Source organism: Lipotes vexillifer, unplaced genomic scaffold (genome assembly GCF_000442215.2).
Source record: "Lipotes vexillifer unplaced genomic scaffold, Lipotes_vexillifer_v1.1 scaffold2030, whole genome shotgun sequence".
In the NCBI taxonomy this organism is placed as follows: Eukaryota; Metazoa; Chordata; class Mammalia; order Artiodactyla; family Lipotidae; genus Lipotes; species Lipotes vexillifer.
The window spans coordinates 1,235,098-1,260,676 of NW_006791849.1; the positions used below are offsets into that span (position 1 = coordinate 1,235,098).

The window sequence follows — 25,579 nt, forward strand, 5'->3', positions numbered from 1 at the left end:
AAAAAAAAAAAAAAAAAAAGAATGGCTTATTTATAAATGTACAGGGAGTTGAAAAATCACTGGCTTTGGGGCTGATATCCCCTGTGTGCTAGTCAGTACCCACCTCCTGGCTGTGCTACTCGACTAAGAACTTCCACTGCCAAGAAGAGAGAGAAGTCTCTGGTGCCCCTACTTGGAATTCAACGTGTTTTCCATCAAAAAAAAAAAAAGTTTTACTTAATAGTTAGATTTGTTAAGATAGAATTAATTCTGCACATCCAATATATTATCAATTAAATGGGCTTTTGTGGGCTAGTCTCGGAACCTAACCACACCACCATTGATTTATTTGTTCTGGGTTCCATACAACCCAGTTACAGATGAACTTTTGGAATGCAAATGTTGATAAGTCAAGGAGCACTTATTCTTAATTTGAGGCAAAAATTTTTTATTAGAATCATGGTTTTTCCCAAGATATTTCATGTAGGAAACAATTTATCACATAAAAAATACTGCATGCTAGAGAATTGGTATATTAAGGATTGCTTTTACGGATATTTTATAAGGGGCTACTGTCTTTTCAGTTTAAGTTTTGTTCATTGCTTTTGAGAGAACCATTCGTATTATACTTTTTTAAAAATTTGTCCTTTTTTGGCTAGTAATTATCAAAATAAGGGGTGGGAATTATGTATATGTGTGTTTTAATTAAGAGAATTAGTGATCTTCTAGTGAGAATTGTTTAAATGTTTAGCAATTTTTAAAAAACTGTCAGATATAAAAGACTTCACAGTAGCATAAGTTCCATGCAGATTTCACTGGGCTTTATTTTTTTTTTCCGGTGTAGGCAAGTGAGGAAATCAACGTTGAATCCCAATGCGAAGGAGTTCAACCCTCGTTCCTTTTCTCAGGTAAGTTTTTCTCTCTCTTTGAAGTAATCTAGCCTCTTAAAAAAAAGTTATTTGTAGTAATATTCCCTTTCCCATACCTGCCATCTAAATTCAGTTATAGTATGCTAAAACAACTTTAAGTTCTTTTTTCTTCTGTAGTCATTAATGAATATTTTTGAGCCGTAGGAAAAAATGCTAGTTTTGTCATCAATTAGATGTGGTCTGGGGCAAATTTTTTAATCTTTCTGACTCAGAATTTGAAGATGGTTGGCCAATGAGGCTCTCAGGTTCACAGATATATAGTTATTATTCTACTGACTTTGTAAGATGATGTGTTTATTTTATAATTTTTAAAAACAGTCTCCAGTTCCTTAAAAATCACCACTGCTGTTTTTAATAGCATTGTTGATTAATTGGTAACATTAATCAACCAGTAATACTTGGTTATTGGTAACATAACCAAGTATTTTTTTTCTTTTATTTGAAACATGTGGAAGTTTATTTTCTGTGAGATATTTTCATTAAGAGGTACTACTTATCAACAGTGAGTAAAACTGAGAAAGATGGGGGAATCAGTCCTCAAATTGCAGTAATGGTTAGCTTTTCACCTTAAGGTAGTTGATTTTTGTTTTTGTAGCCAAAGCCTTCTACCACCCCAACTTCGCCTCGTCCTCAAGCACAACCTAGCCCATCTATGGTGGGTCATCAGCAGCCAACTCCAGTTTATACTCAACCTGTTTGTTTTGCACCAAATATGATGTATCCAGTCCCAGTGAGCCCAGGAGTACAAGTAAGTCATAGAATTTGGTGTTCATTTACCCTCTCTAAGTTATTTGTATTTGACACCAAACACTTTGTAGGTATGCAGTGATTTGAGGCAGTGATGGTATAACAGAGGTATTTAAAAAGTGGAAGCTTGCAGTGTGGTGTGTTGTTAGTGTAAGGACCTAAATCTGAGAATGTTTCTGGTAAGAAATATGATTTAGATTTACTGTAGTTTGGGGTTTGTCCTTTTAGCTGTGGGTGTGATTTTATTTTTTAATGACTCATAAAGAATCAGGAAACCTCAGAGCGAGCTCTCTAGCAATATGCAACTAAGAGAGAGTGGTAAAATACATTCTTACTATCTTGAGAGCCTAATCTTCAGTTTTTGTTTTTGTTTTTTTTATTCCCTTAAGCCTTTATATCCTATACCTATGACACCCATGCCCGTCAATCAAGCCAAGACATATAGAGCAGGTAAAGGTGAGAATAATCCTGCCTGTATTTGCTTGTAGTTTGCATGCTGCATGAATTAAATAACTCAGTTTATAATGAATAAATATTTGTGGTTCAGTTTTGACTTTCAGTGAAGCTGTTCATTGACTTCTGTTGCTCAACGTTACATCAGGTATTTAGATGCATTTTTATGAACAAAAACAGGAGGAGAAAATACCCATCAGTCGTGAATTTCAGGATCCTCTTCACAAAAAATAATTTAATTTTGTAGTTTTCAATGTTAAATTTGGAAAGAGGGTTCGCTACGTTAATTAACTAGTTGCTGATGTTCTTATTTTATGTAATATATGATTTTTTTCCCCAAAATTTAGAATTTCTTTTTGAGCAGAGATGGCTCACTTCAGAAACCATCAAAATGCTATTAGAGGAATGTTTCCTCATCTTTAAAATGAGAGTGTTGGGGCTTCCCTGGTGGCGCGGTGGTTGAGAGTCCGCCTGCCGATGCAGGGGACGCGGGATCGTGACCGGGTCTGGGAGGATCCCGCATGCCGCGGAGCGGCTGGGTCTGTGAGCCATGGCCGCTGGGCCTGCGCGTCCGGAGCCTGTGCTCCGCAATGGGAGAGGCCGCAACAGTGAGAGGCCCGCATACCGCAAAAAAAAAAAAAAATAAGAGTGTTGTATAATCTAGTATTCTCTGTAGAAGAGCCTTCATAGAAAGAAAACACATTTATCTTAAAAGGAAATTTCTTAATGTTGAAAAAATGCTAAAGGGTTCCCCTCTTTTGCCATTTAGGTAATTGAGAGCAATTATTTGCTATAATTTTATTGAGAATAGAAAGTAGAATGGTTTATATAGTAAAGTCATTTCTCAGTGCCCAGTAATTACCCCCATCACGCAAATTTCACTTCTTTTTTTCTTTTCCATTATAGTTTATTGCAAGGTATTGACTGGAGTTCCCTGTGTTGTCTGTCTCATATATGGTAGTTTGTATCAGCCAGTCCCAGTCGCCTCATGTGTCCCCACCGCATTCCCCTTTGGTGACCATAGTTTATTTTCTGTGTCTGTGAGTCCATTTGTTTTGTAAATAAGTTCGTTTGTGTCATATTTTAGACTCATACGTGATATCGTATGATATTTGTCTTTCTCTGCCTGACTTCCTTCACTATTAGTATGATAATCTCTGGGTTCATCCATGTTGCTGCAAATGGCATTATTTCATTCTTTTTTATGGCTGAGTAATATTCCATTGTCTATATACCACATCTTCCTTATCCATTCATCTGTTGATGGACATTTAAATTTAAGTTGCTTCCGGGACTTCCCTGGCAGTCCAGTGGTTAAGACTCTGCGCTTCCAATGCAGGGGGCGCAGGTTCAGTCCCTGGTCAGGGAACTAAGATCCCACAAGCCAAAAAAAGAAAGTATGATATCCTTTATCTTTCCTTAGAACACTGGAACCTATTGGAAGAACTCTACCTTAGATCATTTAAAGTTATCTAGTTATAGGGTTTAATCTTATTCTGAGGACCTGCCATTTCATTTCTACATACTTTTTCATTCTACATACATAACGTGTGTATCATATATAAAAGTATGGACATTTTTGTTAGATAGCCAGAGTCTGTTATCACACTTTATAAAAATAAACAGTAATTCCTTTTTATCATCTAATAACCATCATAATCAGATTACCTTGACTGGGCCAGGAATATATTTTTACAGTCTGTTTGTTTTGAATACAGATCAAAATAAGATCTTCACATTATTATATTTGTTACATGTCTTTGTAGTTCCCCTGCTGTTTTTACCCCTGCTGTTGCTTTGTGGCAGAAACCAATTATTATGTAGCATGTCCTGTATTCTAGATCTCTCTCTTTACTTCTTGTGATGTCATTGTTTACATTCAGGTTTTAACTTTTTTACGGGAAGAGATAAGAATACTTGATAGATATTTGTGAGTACGCTATATTGGATCATTCGAGAGCTGTACAATATCTGGTCTTACTTTGAGTTATGGTAAGATTTATTAAGGGCTCAGGTGGTGATAGCCTGATCCTCCCCTCCCCAATCGTAAAGTTTTCTACTAGTCTTTCATCTAATTCATTAATGATTGATACTTAACATCATCTTTTCATTGGGCTGTGGTTCTCAAATTTTAGTGTACATTAGAATCACTTAGAGAGTTTGTTAAAAACACCAATTGCTTGGCCCCATCCCCAGAATTTCTAATACAGTAGGTTTGGGGCATAGCCTGAGAATTTACTTTTCTAGTGCAATTTATAACAAAACCAATTCCCTAGTGATCCTGCTGGTACAGGGCCATACTTTGGAAATCACTATAATTAGGAGTTTGAAAACAGCGATTTCTGAATTTCTAGTATTTCTTCTCCATTTATTAGCTAGAATCATTCTGTAAGGGACTATTCTTTTTAACAAGGGCTGTTTAGGTATCCTGAAATAGTTTGTACAGGAAAGTTATGAATACATGGATTTTCATATAATTTTATATATTCATTGTATTTCAGTTAATTATTTTCTTTTTGCTGCTCACATTGTCCCATCTTTGATTGATGGTAATCCCTTCAGGTTGGCTCCTGTGTCCTTGGGGTACTACTCATTTGTCTCTGATAGCTTACTTTCTGCTACAAATTTGATGTCTCAGGCTAATCTTCTAACTCTAGACCTGGATCAGTAAATCCTCCAAGCAACCCTCATTCTCTTTGCTGGGAAATAGTATTTAGAAACCATTTTCTGGTCATTGGATATATTCATTGCTATTGAGTTAATAATATCTGTCTTTGAACAAATTACCACAAAGCTTAGCTGCCTAAAACAACAAACATATATTATTTCACTGAGTTTCTGAGGGTCAGGAATCCAGGAGCTACTTAGCTAGGTGGTTCTGCCTTAGAGTCTCTTAAGAAGTTGCAGACAAGATGTTGGCTAGAGCAGTGGTTATCTGAACTGGGGCTGGTGGATCTGCTTCCACATTCAGAGCTGTTGGCAGGATAGTTCTGGTCATAACATGACAGCTGGCTTCTCCCACAATGAGTATTCAGAGAGAAACTGACCTAAATGGAAGCTACAGTTTGTTTAACAATCTAACCTTGGAAGTGACGTATCTTAACTTCTGTCATTTGCTATATAGATCAAGCAGAGCAAATCTGGTGCATGTGGGAGGGGACTGCATAAGGGTGTGAATACCAGGTGGCAGGATCATTGGGGGCCATCTTAGAGGCTGGCTTATTTACATTTTCCTATAATGTGTATTAGATGTTTCCATACTATCTGTTGTCTAACTCCTGGACTACAGAATAAAATTTAAGATTTCTTTAGTATCTGTTTCACTAAGAATTCTTTAGGTGCCAATTTTCAGAGTCAGGAGTTGCTACCTTTGTTACTTCCAAAATACCATTTTCTATAGTCACTGAGTTATGTCAACAGTTTGACACATAGGTAGGTTAATCTGATTGAGTTCGTTATCATTTGTAAGGATAGTTTTTTAAATTAATTTTATTTTTTATGTGTGAAATACAAATTTTCAAAGTGGAAATTACATAAAAAGATTATTCAGGGCTTCCCTGGTGGCGCAGTGGTTGGGAGTCCGCCTGCTGATTCAGGGGACGCGGGTTCGTGTCCTGGTCAGGGAAGATCCCACATGGCACGGAGCAGCTGGGCCTGTGAGCCATGGCCGCTGAGCCTACGCGTCTGGAGCCTGTGCTCCGCAACGGGAGAGGCCACAACAGAGAGAGGCCCACGTACCGCAAAAAAAAAAAAGATTATTCAGAGAAGGCTTGGCTTTCATCCCAGTCTCTTCATTTGTCCTTTCCTCATCACTTCCATCCCAGATGTGGATCATCCCTTCCATCACCAGCAGGTGATCATTTAAAGTTACTTTCTGTAAATCCTTACAGTGTCTATTTTTGCAAGTATACATTTATTTCTTCGCAAATAATCCGTTCTATTTTTTTTTAATGGTTCTATTTAGGATATATAGTTGATCTTTGAACAACCCGGGGGTTAGGGACACTGACCCTCTGTGCAGTCAAAAACTGAATATAATTTATAGTCAGTCCTCCATGTCTGCAGTTCTAGATCAACCAACAGTGTATCGTTTAGTGCTGTAGTACTTACTGTTGAAAAAAATCTGCGTATAAGTGACCCGCACAGTTCAAACTTATATTGTTCAAGGGTCAACTGTAATTCGAATGCCATAAAATTCATCCCTTTGAAGTATACAGTTTGGTGGGTTTTAAGATATTCTCAGAGTTGCCCAATCATCACCACAGTCAATTTTAAAACATTTCTATCACTCCAAAAAGAAACATCATACCTTTTAGTAATTGTTCCCCTCCCACCCCATGCGCATATACACTCATACCCTAGACATGCTAATCTACCTTCCTTTCTCTATAGATTTGCCTATTCTGGATATTTCATATGAATGAAATCATATTGAATGCAGTCTTTGTGACTGGGTTCTTTCACTTAGCATAATGTTTTCAAGGTTCATCCATGTTGGAGCATATATCAGTACTTCATTCCTTTTTATGGATGAATAATATTCCATTGTATAGATACCACATTTTATTTTTCCATTCATCAGTTGATGCTTCTTTGGGTTGTTCCCACTTTTGACTGTTGTGAAAGAATGCTGAACATTAGTGTACAGTTTTTGTGTGGACTTATGTTTTCACTTCTCTTGAAGTGGAATTAGTGTTGAAACTGCCACACTGTTTTCCAGAGTGGCTGCACCATTTTTTATTCCTACCAGTAGTGTACAAGGTCCCAATTTCTCCACATCCTCACCAGCACTTGTTGTCTGTTATAATCCTAGTGGTTATAAAATAGTATTTCATTATGGTTTTGATATGTATTTCCCTAGTGACTGATGATGTTGAACATATTTTCATGTGTTCATTGACCATTTGCATATCTTCTCTGGAGAAATGTTTATTCACATATTTGACCTAGTTTTTAATTAAGTTATTTGTCTTTTAATCACTGAGTTGTAAGAGTTCTTTATATAATCTGTATACACATCTTTTATCAGATACAGGATTTACAGGTATTTTCTCCATTTTATGGGTTGTCTTTTTACTTGCTTGATGGTGTCCTTTGCAGCACAGAAGTTTTTTAATTTTGATGGAACTTCGATTTATTTGTATCTTTGTTGTTGCTTTTGCTTTTGGTGTCATACTAAGAAACCATTTCCTGACTCAAGGTCACAGAGATATACTGTGATTTCTTCTAAGAGTTTTATAGTTCAGCTCTAACATTTAGGTTGGTGATACATTCTGAGGTAAATTTTGTGTATGGTATGAGGATGGGGTCCACATTCATTCTTTTGCATGTGGATATCCAGTTATCCCAGCACCATTGGTTGAAACGACTGTTCTTTCCTCATTAAATTGTCATGGCATCCTTGTTGACATTTATTTTTCTTCCCTCGTACACAAAATGAAGCACACTATATGTACTGTTCTGCACCCATGAGTTTTTTTGTTTGAAGACATCATATTCCTAGAAATTACTGTATATCACTGTATTAAGATTTTCCTTATACTTTTTTTAATTGAGTTATCTTACTGAGTTGTAGGAGTATGGGTGAACATAATTCCTTTTTCTGTATTTCAAACATTTTCTTGTAGTCCGTGGCTTATTTATTCATTTTGGAGTCCATTTGATCAATTTTTCTTCTATGGTTGTGTTTTTGTTTCCTATATTTGCATACTCCAGGGTTGCAAAGATTTTCTCCTGTGGTGGTTTTTTTCCTAGAAGTGTTATGATTTTCTCCTGTGATTTACCTTTTGATTTTTTGGTTTATGGTTTTTAAGATTTTTGCCCACTCATGTGTACTAAAAGAATTCATATGCTTTCTAGAATTCATATAACTCCCTCTTTTTTACATTTAAATTTCTGATTGATTTGGACATTACCTTATACACAGTATAAGGTATGAATCCAGTTTATCTTGTTCCAAATGGCTATCCAAAATTTTTAACCAGTTTTATTGTTGTGTAATTTACATACAACAAAATGTCTTTCTTTTAAGTGTACATTTTGATGAAAACTCCAGTGCCACCCACTCCAGGCAACCACTGTTCTACTTTCTCCTACTGTAGATTAGATTTGACTTTTCTAGATATTTTTTATTTAATAAATGAAATCATGTGTTATATTTTGTGTGTCTGGCTTAAACAGCACAATAATTTGAGAATATTTCATATTATCATCTGTATCCGTTATTCCTTTTTATTGCTGAAGAGCATTCCATTTTTATGATTCTACCACAGTTTACCCATTACCAGTTGATGGGTATTTGTATTATTTTCTGTTTCTGGCTGTCCTGAATAAAGCTGTTAAGAACATTTTTGTACAAGTGTTTGTGTGAACATTTGCTTTCATTTCTCTTGGTTAAATATCTAGAACTAGAATTTTTGAGTTGTATGGTGTGGATGCAATTTTAAATTAATAAACTGGTAAATTGTTTTCCAAAGTGATTGTGTCATTTTACATTTCAACTGATCAGCCATGTATGAGAGTTACAATTGCTTTGCATCCTTGCCAACAATTTTCTGGCTTAATTAATTTATTTATTTATCTGGTTGCACCAGGTCTTAGTTGTGGCAGGTGGGCTCCTTAGTTGCAGCTTGCGGGCTCCTTAGTTGCAGCTCGTGGGCTGGGCTCCTTAGTTGTGGCTCGCCAGTTCCTTAGTTGTGGCATGCGAACTCTTAGTTGCGGCATGCATGCGGGATCTAGTTCCCTGACCAGGGATCGAACCCAGGCCGTCTGCATTGGGAGCACGGAGTCCTATCCACTGCACCACCAGGGAAGTCCCTTGTCTGTCTTTTTAATTTTAGCCCATCTGATGAGTGTGTTACGCTACCTCATTGTGGTTTTAATGTGCATTTCTTTAATGATTACTGATTGTGAACATCTTTTCATGTGTTTATTGGCTGTCAGTCTTCTTTTGCAAAGTGTTCAAATTTTTTTCCTTTATTTATTTTTGGTTTGTTTTCTTACTATTAATTGTAACCATTATTTATATATTCTGGATACAAATCCTTTATCAGGTATAGGTATTATGAATATTTTCAAAGAGCCTGTGTTGTTTATTTTAATGAAGTCCCATTTATCATGTTTTTCTCTTATGATTCATGCTTTCTTATATCATAACTAAGAAGCCTTTGCCTGCCCCAGGTTGTGAATAATTTTATGTTCTTTCCAGAAGTTTAATACAAGTTTTAGCTTTTACAATTAGGTGTATGATCGACCTGAAGTTAGTTTTTGTGTAGGGCATGAGGTAAATGTTGCAGTTCGTTGTTTTTTTTTTTCCATATATGTATATCCAGTTTTCCCAACACCAGCCTCTGTTTTGCTGTTAAATTATCTTGTCATCTTCATAGAATTCAGTTGTCTGTATATGTGTGATCTATTCCTGAACTATTTTGTTGTGTTGATCTGTGTATCCTCATGCCAGTACTCGCTTTTTGATTATTGTTACTTTATAATAAATCTTAGAATCAGTTCATGGAAGTCCTCCAGTTTTAGTCGTCTTGTTAAAATTGTTCTAGGTATTCTAGGTTCTTTACATTTCCAAATAAACTGTAGAATCAGCTTGGAATTATCTGTGTCTGTATCTGAAGATCAGTTTGTGGGGGAATTGACCCCCTTTAACAATATTTAATTTTCCAATACAAGCATGTTGTATTTCTCCATTTATTTAAGTGTTCAATTTCACCAATATTTTGTAGTTTTCATTGTATAAGTTTTGCATTTGTTTACTTAAATTTATCACTTAGTACTTCATATTTTTTATGGCGTTGTAAATTTTTCAGCATTTGTTTACCTAGTATATAGGGATACACTAGATTTTTTTTTATTATCAACCTTGTGTCTTGCCACTTTGCTAAACCCATCTGTTGTTTCTAATAGCTTCTTTTTAGACTTACTTAGACTTTTCTACGTACATAATCATAATCCAGTCAGTATATCTGTCTTATTTTTACCGTACTGCGCTGGCTGGGTCTTCTAATACATTACTTACTGAATAGAAGGGATGCATTCCTTACCATGCCCCTGATCTTAGGGGTGAAACAGTATCTTTCACCCTTTGGTATAGTGTTAGTTGTGGTTTCAATTCATAACTTGCTGAGGATGTTTTTTGTTTCGTTTTGTTTTTTAGTGATGAATGGTTATTGAATTGTGTCAAATACTTCAGCATCTCTTATGCTGATCATATGGTTTTTCTGATTTCCTGTGTTAATTTGAAGAATTACATTGCTGTTTTTTAATTGAACACCTCAGTGGCTTTTTAAAAAAATAAATTTATTTATTTATTTGTGGCTGTGTTGGGTCTTCGTTGATGCGCACGTAGGCTTTCTCTAGTTGCAGTGAGCGGGGACTTCTCTTCATGGCAGTGCGCAGGCTTCTGGTTGCGGTGGCTTCTCGTGTTGCAGAGCATGGGCTCTAGGCATGCAGGCTTCAGTAGTTGTGGCATGCAGGCTCAGTAGTTGTGGCTCGCAGGTTCTGCAGCGCAGGCTCAATAGTTGTGGCACACGGGCTTAGTTGCTCCGCGACATGTGGGATCTTCCCGGTCCAGGGCTCAAACTGGTGTCCCCTGCATTGGCAGCGGATTCTTAACTGCTGCGCCACCAGGGAAGTCCAGTTGATTTTTGAACATCGAACCAGTTTTGCATTCCTGGCACCCCATTTATACACTTAGTCATGGTGTACTATCTTTATATGTTTTCCTGGATATGACTTCATAGTATTTTATTAAAGAGGTTTTTGTCTGTGTTTATGGTGGATGTTGGTCTGTAGTTTGCTTTGCTGTGTAATATCTTTGTAGGATCTTGATACCAAGTTAATGCTGGCCATCTCATCTAATTTACCAGATTTAATGGCATAAAGTTGTTCATAATATTCCTTTATCTTTTTAATGTCTTTAGGATCTGTAGTGATGCTCTTTCACTTCTGGTATTGATAATTTATGTCTTTTCCCCCTTTTTTATTGATCAGTCTTGTTAGAGACTTATTGACCTTTTCAAAGGCCAGCTTCTATTGTCTTGGCCAAAAAGTTCCTTCGGTTTTTAAGTAAAAATAAGACACAGGGACTTCCCCGGTGGCCCAGTGGTTGAGAATCTGCCTGCCTGTGCGGGGGACACGGGTTAGATCCCTGGTCCGGGAAGATCCCACATACCACGGAGCAGCTAGGCCCGTGTGCCACAACTACTGAGCCTGCGCTCTAGAGCCTGTGCTTGCAACAAGAGAAGCCACCGGGCTTCCCTGGTGGCGCAGTGGTTGAGAGTCCGCCTGCCGATGCAGGGGACACGGGTTCGTGCCCTGGTCCAGGAAGATCCCACATGTAGCGGAGCGGCTGGGCCCATGAGCCATGGCCGCTGAGCCTGCGCGTCCAGAGCCTGTGCTCCACAACAGGAGGAGGCCACAACAGTGAGAGGCCCGCGTACCGCAAAAAAAAGAGAGAGAGAGAGAGAGAAGCCACCACAATGAGAAGAAGCCCGTGCACCACAACGAAGAGTAGCCCCCGCTCACTGCAACTAGAGAAAGCCAGCACGCAGCATCTAGGACCCAGCGCAGCCAAAAATAAATGAAATAAAATAAACTTATTTTTAAAAAGGACACATTTTTTCATTTTCACCAAGAACTTTATTGGAACAACATATTCACCATTTTGTTCCACTGCCTTCTGCCATTTTTCAGGCAACTTCATAATTCCAACTTCCCAAAACTTACTACCTTTTTGAGCAAAGAACTGTACCAAAGTGCCTTTTACAGTCTTTGAGGGAATTAAAATTTTTTTCCATTAAGAGAACTTTGTAAAAACCTAAATAAATGGAAGTCCGAAGGTGCAATGTCTGATGAATACAGCAGATAAATCAGAACTTCCCAGCCAAGCTGAAACAGTTTTTGCCTGGTCATCAAAGAAACATGTGGTCTTGCTTTATCCTGATGGAAGATTACGCTTTTTCTGTTGACTAATTCCAGACGCTTTTTGTCGAGTGCTGCTTTCAGTTGGTCTAATTGAGAGTAGTACTTGTTGGAATTAATCGTTTAGTTTTCCAGAAGGAGCTCATAATAGAGGACTCCCTTCCAATCCCACCATTTACACATCACCTTCTTTGGATGAAGACTGGCCTTTGGTGTAGTTGGTGGTGGTTCATTTTGTTTGCCCAACGATCTCTTCCATTCCACATTATTGTACAGTATCTCCTTTTCATCGCCCATCACAATTTGTTTTAAAAGCAGAATGTTTTCATTATGTTCAAGTAGAGAATCGCATGCGGAAATACAGTCAAGGAGGTTTTTTTCGCCTAACCTGTATGGAACCCAAGCATCAAAGCGATTCACATAACCAAGCTGGTGCAAATGATTTTCATCACTTGATGTGGACATTTTGAGTGTATCGACTATCTCCCACATGGTAGAATGTTTATTGTTCTCAATTAATGTCTCGATTTGATCACTATCAACCTCAACTGATGTACCCGACCGTGGAGCATCATCCGGCAAGAAATCTCCAGCACAGAACTTCGCAAATCACTTTTGACACGTTCAATCAGTCATAGCACCTTCTCCGTAAACTACACAAATCTTTTTTTTTGCATTTCAGTTGCGTTTTTTACCTTTCTTGAAGTAGTAAAGCATAGTATGCTGAAAATGTTGCTTTTTTTTCTTCCATCTTCAATATAAAATGACTACACAAAAATTAACCAATTTTGATGTTTTTTTAAAAATGCACGCTGATGTGATAGCTGCCACAATACAATCTAACAAAATTGTTTCGAGTGAAGTTATAGACAGCTAAGCACTACTAGAGCCATTGTACAGAACAAAACCAAACAAACTTTTTGGCCAATCCAGTACTTTCATTGATTTTTCTCTTTATCATTTCCTTTCTTTGTTTTCTTTGGATTTAATTTTCTGTTCCTTTTCTAGTTTCTTAAGGCAGTTGCTTAGATCATTGATTTTAAAACTTTCTTTATTAGAATAGAAGATTTAAAGCTATACATTTCTAATCATTGCTTTAGCTACATCCCTAAAACTTGATGTTTTATTTTCATACTTCATTCAGAATATTTTCTGTCTTATGATTTCTTCTTTGACCAATGGGTTATTTAGTAGTGTTTTTTGTTTTGTTTTTTAACATGTTTATTGGAGTATAATTGCTTTACATTGTTCTGTTAGTTGCTGCTATAACAAAGTGAATCAGCTATACATATACATATATCCCCATATCCCCTCCCTCTTGCGTCTCCCTCCCACCCTCCCTATCCCACCCCTCTAGGTGGTCACAAAGCACTGAGCTGATCTCCCTGTGCTATGCTGCTGCTTCCCACTAGCTATCTGTTTTACATTTGGTAGTGTATATATGTCAGTGCCACTCTCTCACTTCATCCCAGCTTACCCTTCCCCCTCCCTGTGTCCTTAAGTCCACTCTCTACGTTTGTGTCTTTATTACTGTCCTGCCCTTAGTTTCATCAGAACCTTTTTTTTTTTAGATTCCATATATATGTGTTAGCGTATGGTATTTTTCTCTTCCTGACTTACTTCACTCTGTATGACAGACTCTAGGTCCATCCACCTCACTACAAATAACTCAGTTTCATTTCTTTTTCTGGCTGAGTAATATTACATTGTGTATATATGCCACATCTTCTTTATCCATTCATCTGTTGATGGACACTTAGGTTGCTTCCATGTCCTGGCTATTGTAAATAGTGCTGCAGTGAACATTGTGGTACATGACTCTTTTTGAATTATGGTTTTCCTCAGGGTATATGCCCAGTAGTGGGATTGCTGGGTCACATGGTAGTTCTATTTTTAGTTTTTTAAGGAACCTCCATACTGTTCTCCATAGTGGCTGTATCAATTTACATTCCCATCAACAGTGCAAGAGGGTTCCCTTTTCTCCACACCCTCTCCAGCATTTATTGTTTGTAGATTTTTTGATGATGGCCATTCTGACTGGTGTGATGGCCATTCTGACTGGTGATACCTCATTGTAGTTTTGATTTGCATTTCTCTAATGATTAGTGATGTTGAGCATCCTTTCACATGTTTGTTGGAAATCTCTGTATCTTCTTTGGAGAAATGTCTTCTGCCCATGTTTGGATTGGGTTGTTTGTCTTTTTGATATTGAGCTGCATGAGTTGCTTATATATTTTGGAGATTAATCCTTTGTCAGTTGCTTCTTTTGCAAATATTTTCTCCCATTCTGAGGCTTGTCTTTTCATCTTGTTTATGGTTTCCTTCGCTGTGCAAAAGCTTTTAAGTTTCATTACATCCCATTTGGGGTTTTTTTGTTTTTATTTCCATTTCTCTAGGAGGTGGGTCATTAAGGATCTTTCTATGATTTATGTCATACAGTGTTCTGCCTATATTTTCCTCTAAGAGTTTTATAGTGTCTGGCCTTACATTTAGGTCTTTAATCCAGTTTGAGTTTATTTTTGTGTATGGTGTTAGGGAGTGTTCTAATTTCATTATTTTACATGTAGCTTGTCCAGTTTTCCCAGCACCACTTATTGGAGAGACTGTCTTTTCTCCATTGTATATCCTTGCCTCCTTTATCAAAGATAAGGTGACCATATGTGCATGAGTTTATCTCTGGGCTTTCTATCCTGTTCCATTGATCTATATTTCTGTTTTTGTGCCAGTACCATATTGTCTTGATTACTGTAGCTTTGTAGTATAGTCTGAAGTCAGGGAGTCTGATTCCACCAGCTCCGTTTTTTTTCCCTCAAGACTGCTTTGGCTATTTGTGGTCTTTTGTGTCTCCATATAAATTTTAAGATTTTTTGTTCTAGTTCTGTACAAAATGCCACTGGTAATTTGATAGGGATTGCATTGAATCTGTAGATTGCTTTGGATAGTATTGTCATTTTCACAATATTGATTCTTCCAATCCAAGAACATGGTATATCTCTCCGTCTGTTTGTGTCATCTTTGATTTCTTTCATCAGTGTCTTATAGTTTTCTGCATACCGGTGTTTTGTCTCCATAGGAATGTTTATTCCTAGGTATTTTATTCTTTTTGTTGCAATGCTCAATGGAATTGTTTCCTTAATTTCTTGTTCAGATTTTTTGTCGTTAGTGTATAGGAATGCAAGATATTTCTGAGCATTAATTTTGTATCCTGCTACTTCACCAGATTCATTGATTAGCTCTGGTAGTTTTCTGGTAGCATCTTTAGGATTCTCTATGTATAGTATCATGTCATCTGCAAACAGTGACAGTTTTACTTCTCCTTTTCCAGTTTGGATTCTTTTTATTTCTTCTTCTTCTCTGATTGCTGTGGCTAAAACTTCCAAAACTATGTCGAATAACAGTGGCAACCTTGTCTTGTTCCTGATCTTAGTGGAAATAGTTTCAGTTTTTCACCACTGAGAACGATGTTGGCTGTGGGTTTGTCATATATGGCTTTTATTATGTTGTGGTAGTAGTGTGTTTTTAATTTCCAAATATTTGGGTATTTCTGTTTTTTATTTTTCATTCCATTATGATCAGAGAACAGACTGATATGAAATGCCATTTTCATCATATATTAAGTGTCCATGTGTAGTTAAATCGATATCTGGATTTTCTGTTCCATTCTGTTAAACTGTCTATCTGTTAAGACTACTTTCCCATCCATCCACTCCCAACATTGATTTTTTCCCCCCTCAGGTTTTCTTGACTTTTTTCTTTCTTGTTTATTTTTCCATATGAACTTGATATTCAGGTTGACTACTAAAAAAAAAATCAGTTGGCATTTAAGAACGTTTTTATTACTGAAAATTTCAAACATATACAAGTAAGCAGTTAGACTAGTACAATAGTGTAAAAGTAGTCATCAGTCAGCTTTAATAGTTAGAAACTCATGGCCAGGACTTCCCTGGTTGCGCAGTGGTTAAGAATCCGCCTGCCAGTGCAGGGGACACAGGTTCGAGCCCTGGTCTGGGAGGATCCCACATGCTGTGGAGCAACTAAGCCTGTGTGCCAGAACTACTGAGCCTGCGCTCTAGAGCCCACGAGGCACAACTACTGAGCCTGTGTGCTGCAACTGCTGAAGCCCATGAACCTAGAGCCTGTGCTCTGCAACAAGAGAAGCCACCGCAGTGAGAGGCCTGCCCACCACAACGAAGAGTAGTGCCCACGCGCAGCAATGAAGACCCAATGCAGCCAAAAAGAAAATAAATAAATAAATTTATTTTTAAAAAAAGAGAAAGAAAGAAACCCATGGCCAATTTGTTTCATCTACAGGACCTCTTTCCTCTCAGATTGTTTTGAAGCATATCCCGGATACACCATTTTATTTGTAAATACTTTATTTTAAAATTCTTAAAGATAAGGGGTCTTTTAAAAACAAACATGAAACATTACAATACCATTACCACACCAAAAAGACTTAACAGTAATTCCCTTTTATCCTCAAATTTCTGTGGCTATTTTTAAAGTATATATATTTTTTACAGTTAATTTGTTCCAGTTAGGATCCAAATGAGATTTACAAATTGCATTTATCATGTTTAAGTCATTTTTAAAAAATTGTTTTATGTTGTGGTAAATTTTTATTATGACGGTTTTAAAGACATGTTTTGTTCATTCATACCCTCACAGAGTTGTGGACTCTTTTTTTAAACCATAGTTAAAATACAATTTTTCACACCTAAAAAAATTAGCAGTTATTTCTTCCTATCAAATGTGTAAAGCACAAGTTTTTCTTACTGTCTTATGAATTTTTCTTAATAGTTGGCTTGTTGAGCCACAATCCAGAATCCACACTTTTCATTTGATTGGTTTCTCTCTCTTAATGTTAACTCTCTCTTATAGGTTTCTTCTTAGTTTTTTCCATTTCTCTCTTATTTAAATCTAATTTGTTTTGTCCTATATTCTTTCCCACCATCTGAATTTCATGGATTGTGTCCCTGTGATATTGTTTAAAGTGTTCCTCTGTCCCCTGTAATCCTTGTGAACTGATTGTAGATAAGAAAGATTAGTTTGTATTTTTTAAAACTTAACCTGGAATGTTTCATAGATGATGTGTGTACTTTTATTAGGAGTCAGTGTCTTACCCCTTGTCTTTTTTGTTTTTTTTCTGGATAGTAGGAGTAACTTGGCTGCCTTATCTATCCAGGATAACGTTTCATACCAGCCCTTCTCTGTTTGTTTTGGCAGCACTGACAATCACTGTGTAGCGCTAGATTCATTATTTCATTAAGGATTGCAAAATGGCATTCTCATTCTGTCATCTCTTTTTCAATTATCAGCTGGACTATTTCTATAAAGAAAAACTTTACCTTGTCAAACTATTTGGTTACCATGAGGTACAGTTTGTGATAGAAAGGCAGCTAAACTGCCCATCATTTCAAGGCAGTTTTCAAAATAATGAGTTGGTTTCCTATTATCCCTAAAGGTTGACCAGTGAGGGTTTGTTGTTGTTGTTCTATTAGAATGAACTCCTGGGTTTTAATATTCAGTTTGCCAATTGGCATTTTCATTAGAACTACATTAAATTTATAAATATATAATTTAGAAATTAACTTAGAGGAGAATTGCTATCTTTATATTGTCTTCCTATCCATGAACAAATGATGCCTTTCTGCTTGTTTAAATCTGCTTCTCTACCTTCAGTAGTTTTTTTTTTTTTTTTTTTTTTTTTTTTTTTTTTTTTTTTTTTTTTGTTTTTTTGGCTTCATTGCTGTGCATGGGCTTTTTCTAGTTGCGGCAAGCAGGGGCTACTCTTCATTGCGGTGCACAGGCTTCTCATTGTTGTGGCTTCTCTTGTTGTGGAGCACAGGCTCTAGGCACATGGGCTTCAGTAGTTGTGGCACGTGGGCTCCGTAGTTGTGGCGCACGGGCTTACTTGCTCCGCGGCATGTGGGATCTTCCCGGGCTAGGGCTTGAACCTGTGTTCCCTGCATTGGCAAGCAGATTCTTAACCACTGCAAGTAGTATTTTTAAGTTTCTCTTAAAAGTTTTATGTGTTTCTTCAGTTTTTACCTTAGGTATTTTCTTTTTTTATTGTTAATGTAAAGTGGGTTCATCTTTTCCATTGCATCTTCTATGTATATGAAGGCTATTTGCCGTCTTTATGTTAATCTTATATCCTGCTGCTTTACTCTTCAAATAACAGGGAAAATTAAGGACTTGCTTCTGAAATGCAGCTGTAGATCATATAAGACATATCTTTCCTTCATGATAGTAGTGCCTTTTTGCACAAAACCACCTCTTTGTCTTCTTGGTACGTAATGCAGCATTACCATTTTTGCGTCCTGTGAGAAAAATTTAGTTGTATTTGAAAATATGCTGAAGTCAGGAACATTTGGGGACAGATATTCTTTGTGTGTGGGGTTAGACTGGGGTGGGGTCTGTGCATTATAGGATGTTTATTAGCATCCCAGGCCTCTACCCATTAGATGCTAGTAGTATCCTCCCCTTCTCTAATTGTGACAACGAAACATGTCTCCAGATGTTGCCAAATGCCCCTTGAAAGGCAAAATTGCTCCCAGTTGAAAACCATTGACGTAAAGAAATGGCTGAAGTATGGCCAGTCTAAACTGTGGTTTAAGATTAAGGTAGATTCAGTTTGGGTGGGGGGGGGGGAAATAAAACCTTAAAACCAGGTATTTCTCTGTATATTTTATCTTTTAAGATTTTGTTCAAGCATTGTTTGTTTTGTTTTAATTTTTAGTTTTTGGCTGTGTTGTGTCTTCGTTGCTGCGCGCAGCTTCTCATTGTGGTGGCTTCTCTTGTTGCGGAGCATGGGCTCTAGGTGTGCAGGCTTCAGTAGCTGCAGCACATGGGTTCAGTAGTTGCGGCTCGTGGGCCCTAGAGCACAGGCTCAGTAGTTGTGGCACACGGGCTTAGTTGCTCCGCGACATGTGGGAATCTTCCTGGACCAGGGCTCGAACCTGTGTCCCCTGCACTGGCAGGCGAATTCTTAACTGTTGAGCCCCCAGGGAAGTCCCAAGCATTGTTTTTATAACTAGAATTTTTTATTTTTAAAAATCAGTAACTTGACTGGCTTTTTGAAAAAAAATTTAATATGTGAGGGTTGTAAAGTATGAAAAGAAATAGTGATAGTAAGTTAAGCTTATTTAGCTTAATTAGACAAACTTTCATGTGATAAAAATGATATTTGAGTTTTGGGTGGCTTTTCTCTACTAGAAGGGTGTGCTTTTTCAATATGTGGGAATCTCAAGATTAAATTCAGAACAATATTACCTAATTGGTTTTCTCTGTTTTCAAGTTTGCTTTTCTGACTAGATAACACAGTGTATAACTAGCTCTCCTAAGTATCAGCAGCAGTCATTAAATTTTTAGCAAAAAATTTCGAATATTTTTTTAAAAAAGACAAATTCTGTCTCTACATTAGCAGTTACCTGTGTAGTCAGTTTTGATGATTTTGTGAACATATGAAGTTACACATTCTTTGTGTCTTGCTATAAGCAGTGGTTCACGACTTCTTCCCTCAAGTGGCTTGGTTAACATAGCATCATAAACCCATCACAGACAACAGTCAGTGCTGTAATAAACATGTGAGGAAAAGGTACACAGAGCATACAGCTAGCGCTTTTGTTGGGGACTGGGAAAGACGATACAGAGGAGATGACAGTTGAGCTAAATTGTTAACTAGAGCTTTAATGGAGCAGATTATAGGCAGAAATCTGTGTGGAGTAATAAAAGACAAAAAGTAATGTTTTAAAAGAGCTATTACAGTTTTTCAGAAGCGCTACATGGTAGTGTGTGATGCTATGTTTGAAAAAGCGAGAGTTCAGTAGTAGGAAATTTAGAAAGATGGAGTTAAGATAAGTGTTGGGTCTGTTTTGGCTTTTTTGTTGTACTTTTGTTTTCCTTTGAATAAAATCCAGTGCCCTTCTCTAGCAATGGCATAATTCAGTGTCTCAAACAGGGTGTATATGAGAAGTATGAAGGAAATGTTGTTTCATAGTGCTGTAAGAGTCTTGTAATTACAGGGACTTGATGAAGTCTGGGGGTCATCACAGAGTATCTCTCTGAGAATGTTGCTTTCAAGCTGACACTTGATGGACAAGTAAAACTTTTCCAACCTGGCAGTAGGGGATTGGGGTTTGAGGCTGAGGAATAGCATATATGATAGGAAAACAGCTCATAGTGGCTGAAGGGGGATGGGTGTGGTATAACATGGCATTGGAGAGGTAGGCTTTGACCCAATCATGCAGAGCCTTGTGGACCATGTTCATGTATTTTATGCTAATAAGGAGCTGCTGTGTTCTAATATTACATCGTCTTTTCCTGCAGTACCAAATATGCCCCAACAACGGCAAGACCAACATCATCAGAGTACCATGATGCACCCAGCCTCAGCAGCAGGCCCACCAATTGTGGCCACCCCACCAGCTTATTCCACACAATATGTTGCCTATAGTCCTCAGCAGTTTCCAAATCAGCCTCTTGTTCAGCATGTGCCACATTATCAGTCTCAGGTAAGCCTGATATGACCTAATAACTCTTAATTGTTGTTCCACTGAAGTAACTTTTAGTATGGTAAAGGGGTTTTTCCTTTATATTTTGTGCTATGCGTTAACGGTGGGGTAGGCAGCTAAGGATTTGGGGGTCCTTTTTAACCTAATAGAAAGTTGCTGATCAGTCAGTGTGTTTCAAAGGCTAAATCCTTTATAGCCAAATAAGGTTTCTGGAAACCTGGAAACTATGTAGTTAAGACATAACTAAAATCTACTTGACTATATCTGGTACTTTAATGTTTTTTTCTTTATTTTTTGTTTGAACACAGCATCCTCATGTCTATAGTCCTGTAATACAGGGTAATGCTAGAATGATGGCACCACCAACACATGCCCAGCCTGGTTTAGTATCTTCTTCAGCAACTCAGTACGGGGCTCATGAGCAGACGCATGCGATGTATGGTAGGAAGCACTTTGTTTGTCTTTTTCAATGTGTGTGACTATTCTTACTGTGTTTTTAAGCTCTGAAAAGATGCTCTGTTTAAGAATAACTCTGCCTTTTATGACATTGAGAGTCAAGAATCTAAAGAAAAGATGAATCCATTTCTCTCTCCGACCTGCTCTATAATCATTTCTACTTTGAAATTTCTCTCTGTTCCATTGTCTCTCTTTAACTAAAATGTAATAATGTGTGTAAAAGCATCTTTTGTGGAGAAAGGTATCTTTCTCCTCTTCCTCATCAGTAACATCATTTGGTATACCCTTCCTAAGGCATGCAAGAAAGTTTTACCGTAATGAAAGCAAGAAAACATTCTGCTTCACTCCTTACTCTGGGGGTCACTGACATTGCATATTTTATTGCTATTTGTTACAGTGCTACTATGTTTCTGCATCATGCTGTATTTCAGGTGGTCGGAATTGTGTGATATTACATCTGCTTTTGACAGATTCACACTTTAAATGAGTATACAGTGATAAAATGAAAATGAAAAGTATATTATATTCTATATAAAATTAAATGATATATCTGAGTAATAAGCTAAAATTACCATCTTAGTTTTGTGGCTGGAGAACTTTGTGTAAGTCAACTTTGCAACTGTCTAAAGTAATATTGTTTTCAGTGTTAGAATTTAAAATAAGATTTCCACTTATATTTTGTAATATAGAATTAATGGGTCGTCCCATATTACATTTTTCAAAATGCACCTTTAATTAGTACAAGTTTTATTAAGATCTAAATTTTGTTTTGAACTTTTCTGAGAACTCATGTACTGTCATTTACGTTTTCCCATTGGCATTTCAGTTTTTTGGAGAGGGAGAGAAAGTTAAGTTTATTCATAACAATTGAAAAGTGAACCACTATGAAAATGAAATTAATATTACATGTAACTACAAGGACATTTCATTTTTTAAACCTCTTTAAACTTTTTGAGTGACTAATAATATAAAGACTTTCTTTTTTTTAACTTTAGATAACAGTTTATAACATTTTGTAGGTTTATAGGAATATAGGACTCAGGCAGCAACAATCATTCTTGTCACCTGGAACCCACTGCTAATGTTTTCTTTCTGGAGGCATGCTCCTTTACCACTGGTTCACAAATGATAGGAATTTTACATGACTAAAGGCTTTTTTTTTTTTAATAAAATACTTGTCAGATCTTAATTTTCCACACTTAAAATTTTCTCTTGTTGACTATGCTCTTTAAATTAAAATGATGCGGGCTTCCCTGGTGGCGCAGTGCTTGAGAGTCCGCCTGCCGATGCAGGAGACGCGGGTTCGTGCCCCGTTTCGGGAAGATCCCACATGCCGCGGAGCGGCTGGGCCCGTGAGCCATGGCCACTGAGCCTGCGCGTCCGGAGCCTGTGCTCCGCAAATGGGAGAGGCCACAACAGTGAGAGGCCCGCATAACGCAAGGAAAAAAAAAAAAGAAAATTAAAATGATGTGATTGCTCCAATTTTGAAAAACATTTCTTTCAAGAAGCCCATCTATAATTTAATTGAAAGATTGACATACTGATTTGGCTTATGATTTTGGTTGTGATCTCCTATCATTGGCTTGTCTTTAGTTGTCTTAACCAGGACTAAGTATGTGTGAAAAGGCACCACTGATTTATCACACTAACTTTATGCAATTTGTATACATTTCAATAATTTTCCAGTTTGCTAAAGTCTTAGGTGACACAGTTTATTATGATTGTTTATTATACATATTATACATTTCTGAATACATCTTGACATAACAAATGGAAAAAACATTTCTTTCTTCCCATTTTCTGGGATACTCCCCTTGGAATAAGATCTGAAACTTGAGCTAAAATTTCCATTGCTTTTAGAGAATAGCTGTTTGTGTGCCCACACCTTTGAGACATTGTAGTAATATTGTGATGTCAAGCAGAATCTTTCTCCTCAGTGTATATTCACTCACTACCAACATCTGACTTTGTCTGCTGATTGGATGTTCATTGGTTTGAAACAGCCAGTACAGTAAATACTGTATTTGAGGCACTAATGGTTTTTATAACTACCTTCCCAGAATATTTCCATTTGAAAAGCAATTGATCTTGGACCCTGAAGCCCATTCAAGTGTGGGTAAATAGTAAATATTGCAAAGAAACAAAATACTAGACCTAATGTCCAGTGAAATCTGGAATGAATTAGTCATCAAAGCTAGTTCTTTGATACCAGGAGAAAGTTGCTCAACCAAATCTGAATTACTCTCCTGCAGTTTACACAGATTGTATTATATTTCATTGATGTGTGTTGATGAGCACAGCTAGGGGCAAAGCTGTAGATTTGGTATGATTGTTGCTGGTTCTGTTTTGGATACTTCATACCCTAAAGAAAACACTGGGAAATGAATTGGTTTGTTCTTTACCACAATAAGCCATAATTTAATCTGCTGTAGCAAGTTCATTAATTCTTCAGTAATTTATTTCAGTTATTTTAGATCTTCCAAATACAATTATGCTGAATATAGACAAATTTTAAATACGTTATTTTAAAGTGTAAGACAAAACTTGCATAGAAATGCTAATTTTATTTTCATTTCCCTTGAACAGTTTATATTCCGAAAGGAACCAAATATTTTGAGTATGAATTATATTTATTCTTAAGCTACATCCTATCTAGATTTTTTTAAAACTTTTAATGCAAACAAAAGAATATGCACCCAGATGTTAATGACAATTGTATGTCACCTTTTTGTCATTCATTAATTGTTATGGTCATAGCAAAAGCCTTTGCGAATCGAAATGACTACAAAATGAAAGGCTGGTTATTGTTTTTAAATTTTTTGGTGTATTTAATATAAATATGCCAACAGATCACTGAACATTTAAATTATTAGGAGATACATTCTAAGAATTGTTGACCTTGTACTCTTTCTAGCTATCTTAGGAAGGACTTTGATCACAAACTTCATCTCTTTGACCTTAACTTTAACTTCACTTTCATCATTGCCTCTGCCCTCTTCCTCCTAATAAGTTACTCTTTGTTTTCTTAACATCTGGTCTTATAGTTCATCTCATTTTGTTTCATTCATCTAACCTTCTTTTCCCTTTTAGAAACAGTAATAATGAAATTTTCTCTATTCAGAAAGAGTTAAATCAAGAATCCTTTTTTTGGTTTATTTTTGGTAGTTAAATGCGGATAAATTCTAAAATACAGTAGGCAAAAAGATTTAAAATGCACCTATTAATCTTCTCCCTTACAATCACCGGTTAACATTTTGGTGCATATCCTTACAAGTGTACTCACACACACACACACACACACGCACACACCTTTATGTAGACAGTTTAATAAATGATATTGTACCCTTGTTTAATATTGTTGTTTCTGAATTTTTGGATCCATTACCAGATGCCTAGTAAACACCTTACAGAATAAGGTGTAAGGTGACATTTCTATTAATGGTTTGCAAAATTGGATTAGTCTTTTAAATTATACTTGGTAAATATTATTTTGTTTTGGTACATTATTTATATCAAGGTTGTTCAGTGGAATGCAATGTTGGTCTTTTTATTAGATAATAACTTTATTCCTTTCATTTAACTAAGTGAGCATATGGTACTTGACAACCCAGTACAGAAGAAAAGTGTCTTTTGCTTCAGCCCTATCTTATTTAATTTTGTAGTGATGTTTAAAGTGCTTGTCATCTCTTGTAAAATAAGAAAAATGAGTTATGCATGAATACAAAAAGAAATTACTAAATATGTCAACCTTTCCAGAAAATTAGGAAAATGCACACCTTAAAAGGCTAATTAACCTTTCTATTTCCCAAATTCAGCATGTCCCAAATTACCATACAACAAGGAGACAAGCCCTTCTTTCTACTTTGCCAGTGAGTTGGGTTTTTTATACTAATTTTAATTGAACAGTAAAACACTTTTTAAAGAATACATGTTAAGGGAGTAGACTTGTTGAGCAATCTTTTCCTTGTGCCAGACAAAATCATTAAAAAATATATATATATATGTATATATATATATATATATATGAAAATAATTCAGAGTTTTTAAAAAGGAAATATAACCCAGCTTAAGAAAGCTGGAGTTAATTTAAAACTTGAGTTGTTTCAGAAATTAATTTTTGCATACCAAGCTAACATGTGACTGTTTTGGAAATGCCTAATACTCTCCTTGATCAGAGAAACTTTTCCTGAACAGCCGTTTTTAAAACAAAGCGCAAAGCAAGCCACAAGCTTAAAACATTAGGGTTTTTTTTAGTATCCTGGTAAGAAAAAATTTATCCTTACAAGGATTTTTAATTGAATAGGATTGAAATACTAGGGGAGGAACGTTTCTGTATTTTCAGTCTTTGCATGACTACAGGTTTATGATATTCAGGTAGCAGACACCTCATGGATGTCTTGAGTTTAAGCAGGAAAGCATGACCTAGCAGCTACCAGAGATTGTCTTTGGCAACACCAGCCCCCTCTCACCACCAGTGGAAAGGTAAATGATTGCTCCTAAATGGAGAAAGTCTGAGCAGGGATTGCTTTTGGAAATGAACTTGTAAGGTTTGTTTTCTCTATTTGTAGG

At 36.6% G+C, this 25,579-nt stretch overlaps 1 protein-coding gene across 1 annotated transcript in view; it reads left to right on the top strand.

The window, feature by feature from the left end:
* ATXN2 (ataxin 2) overlaps positions 1 to 25,579 on the top strand; it is a 122,582-nt gene that overhangs the window by 88,366 nt on the left and 8,637 nt on the right. The window contains exons 16-21 of the mRNA XM_007464876.1: positions 824 to 887; positions 1,504 to 1,656; positions 2,045 to 2,105; positions 20,370 to 20,554; positions 20,863 to 20,995; positions 24,826 to 24,879. Of these exons, the coding sequence (XP_007464938.1) occupies positions 824 to 887; positions 1,504 to 1,656; positions 2,045 to 2,105; positions 20,370 to 20,554; positions 20,863 to 20,995; positions 24,826 to 24,879 (650 nt within the window). The remainder of the gene's footprint in view (positions 1 to 823; positions 888 to 1,503; positions 1,657 to 2,044; positions 2,106 to 20,369; positions 20,555 to 20,862; positions 20,996 to 24,825; positions 24,880 to 25,579) is intronic.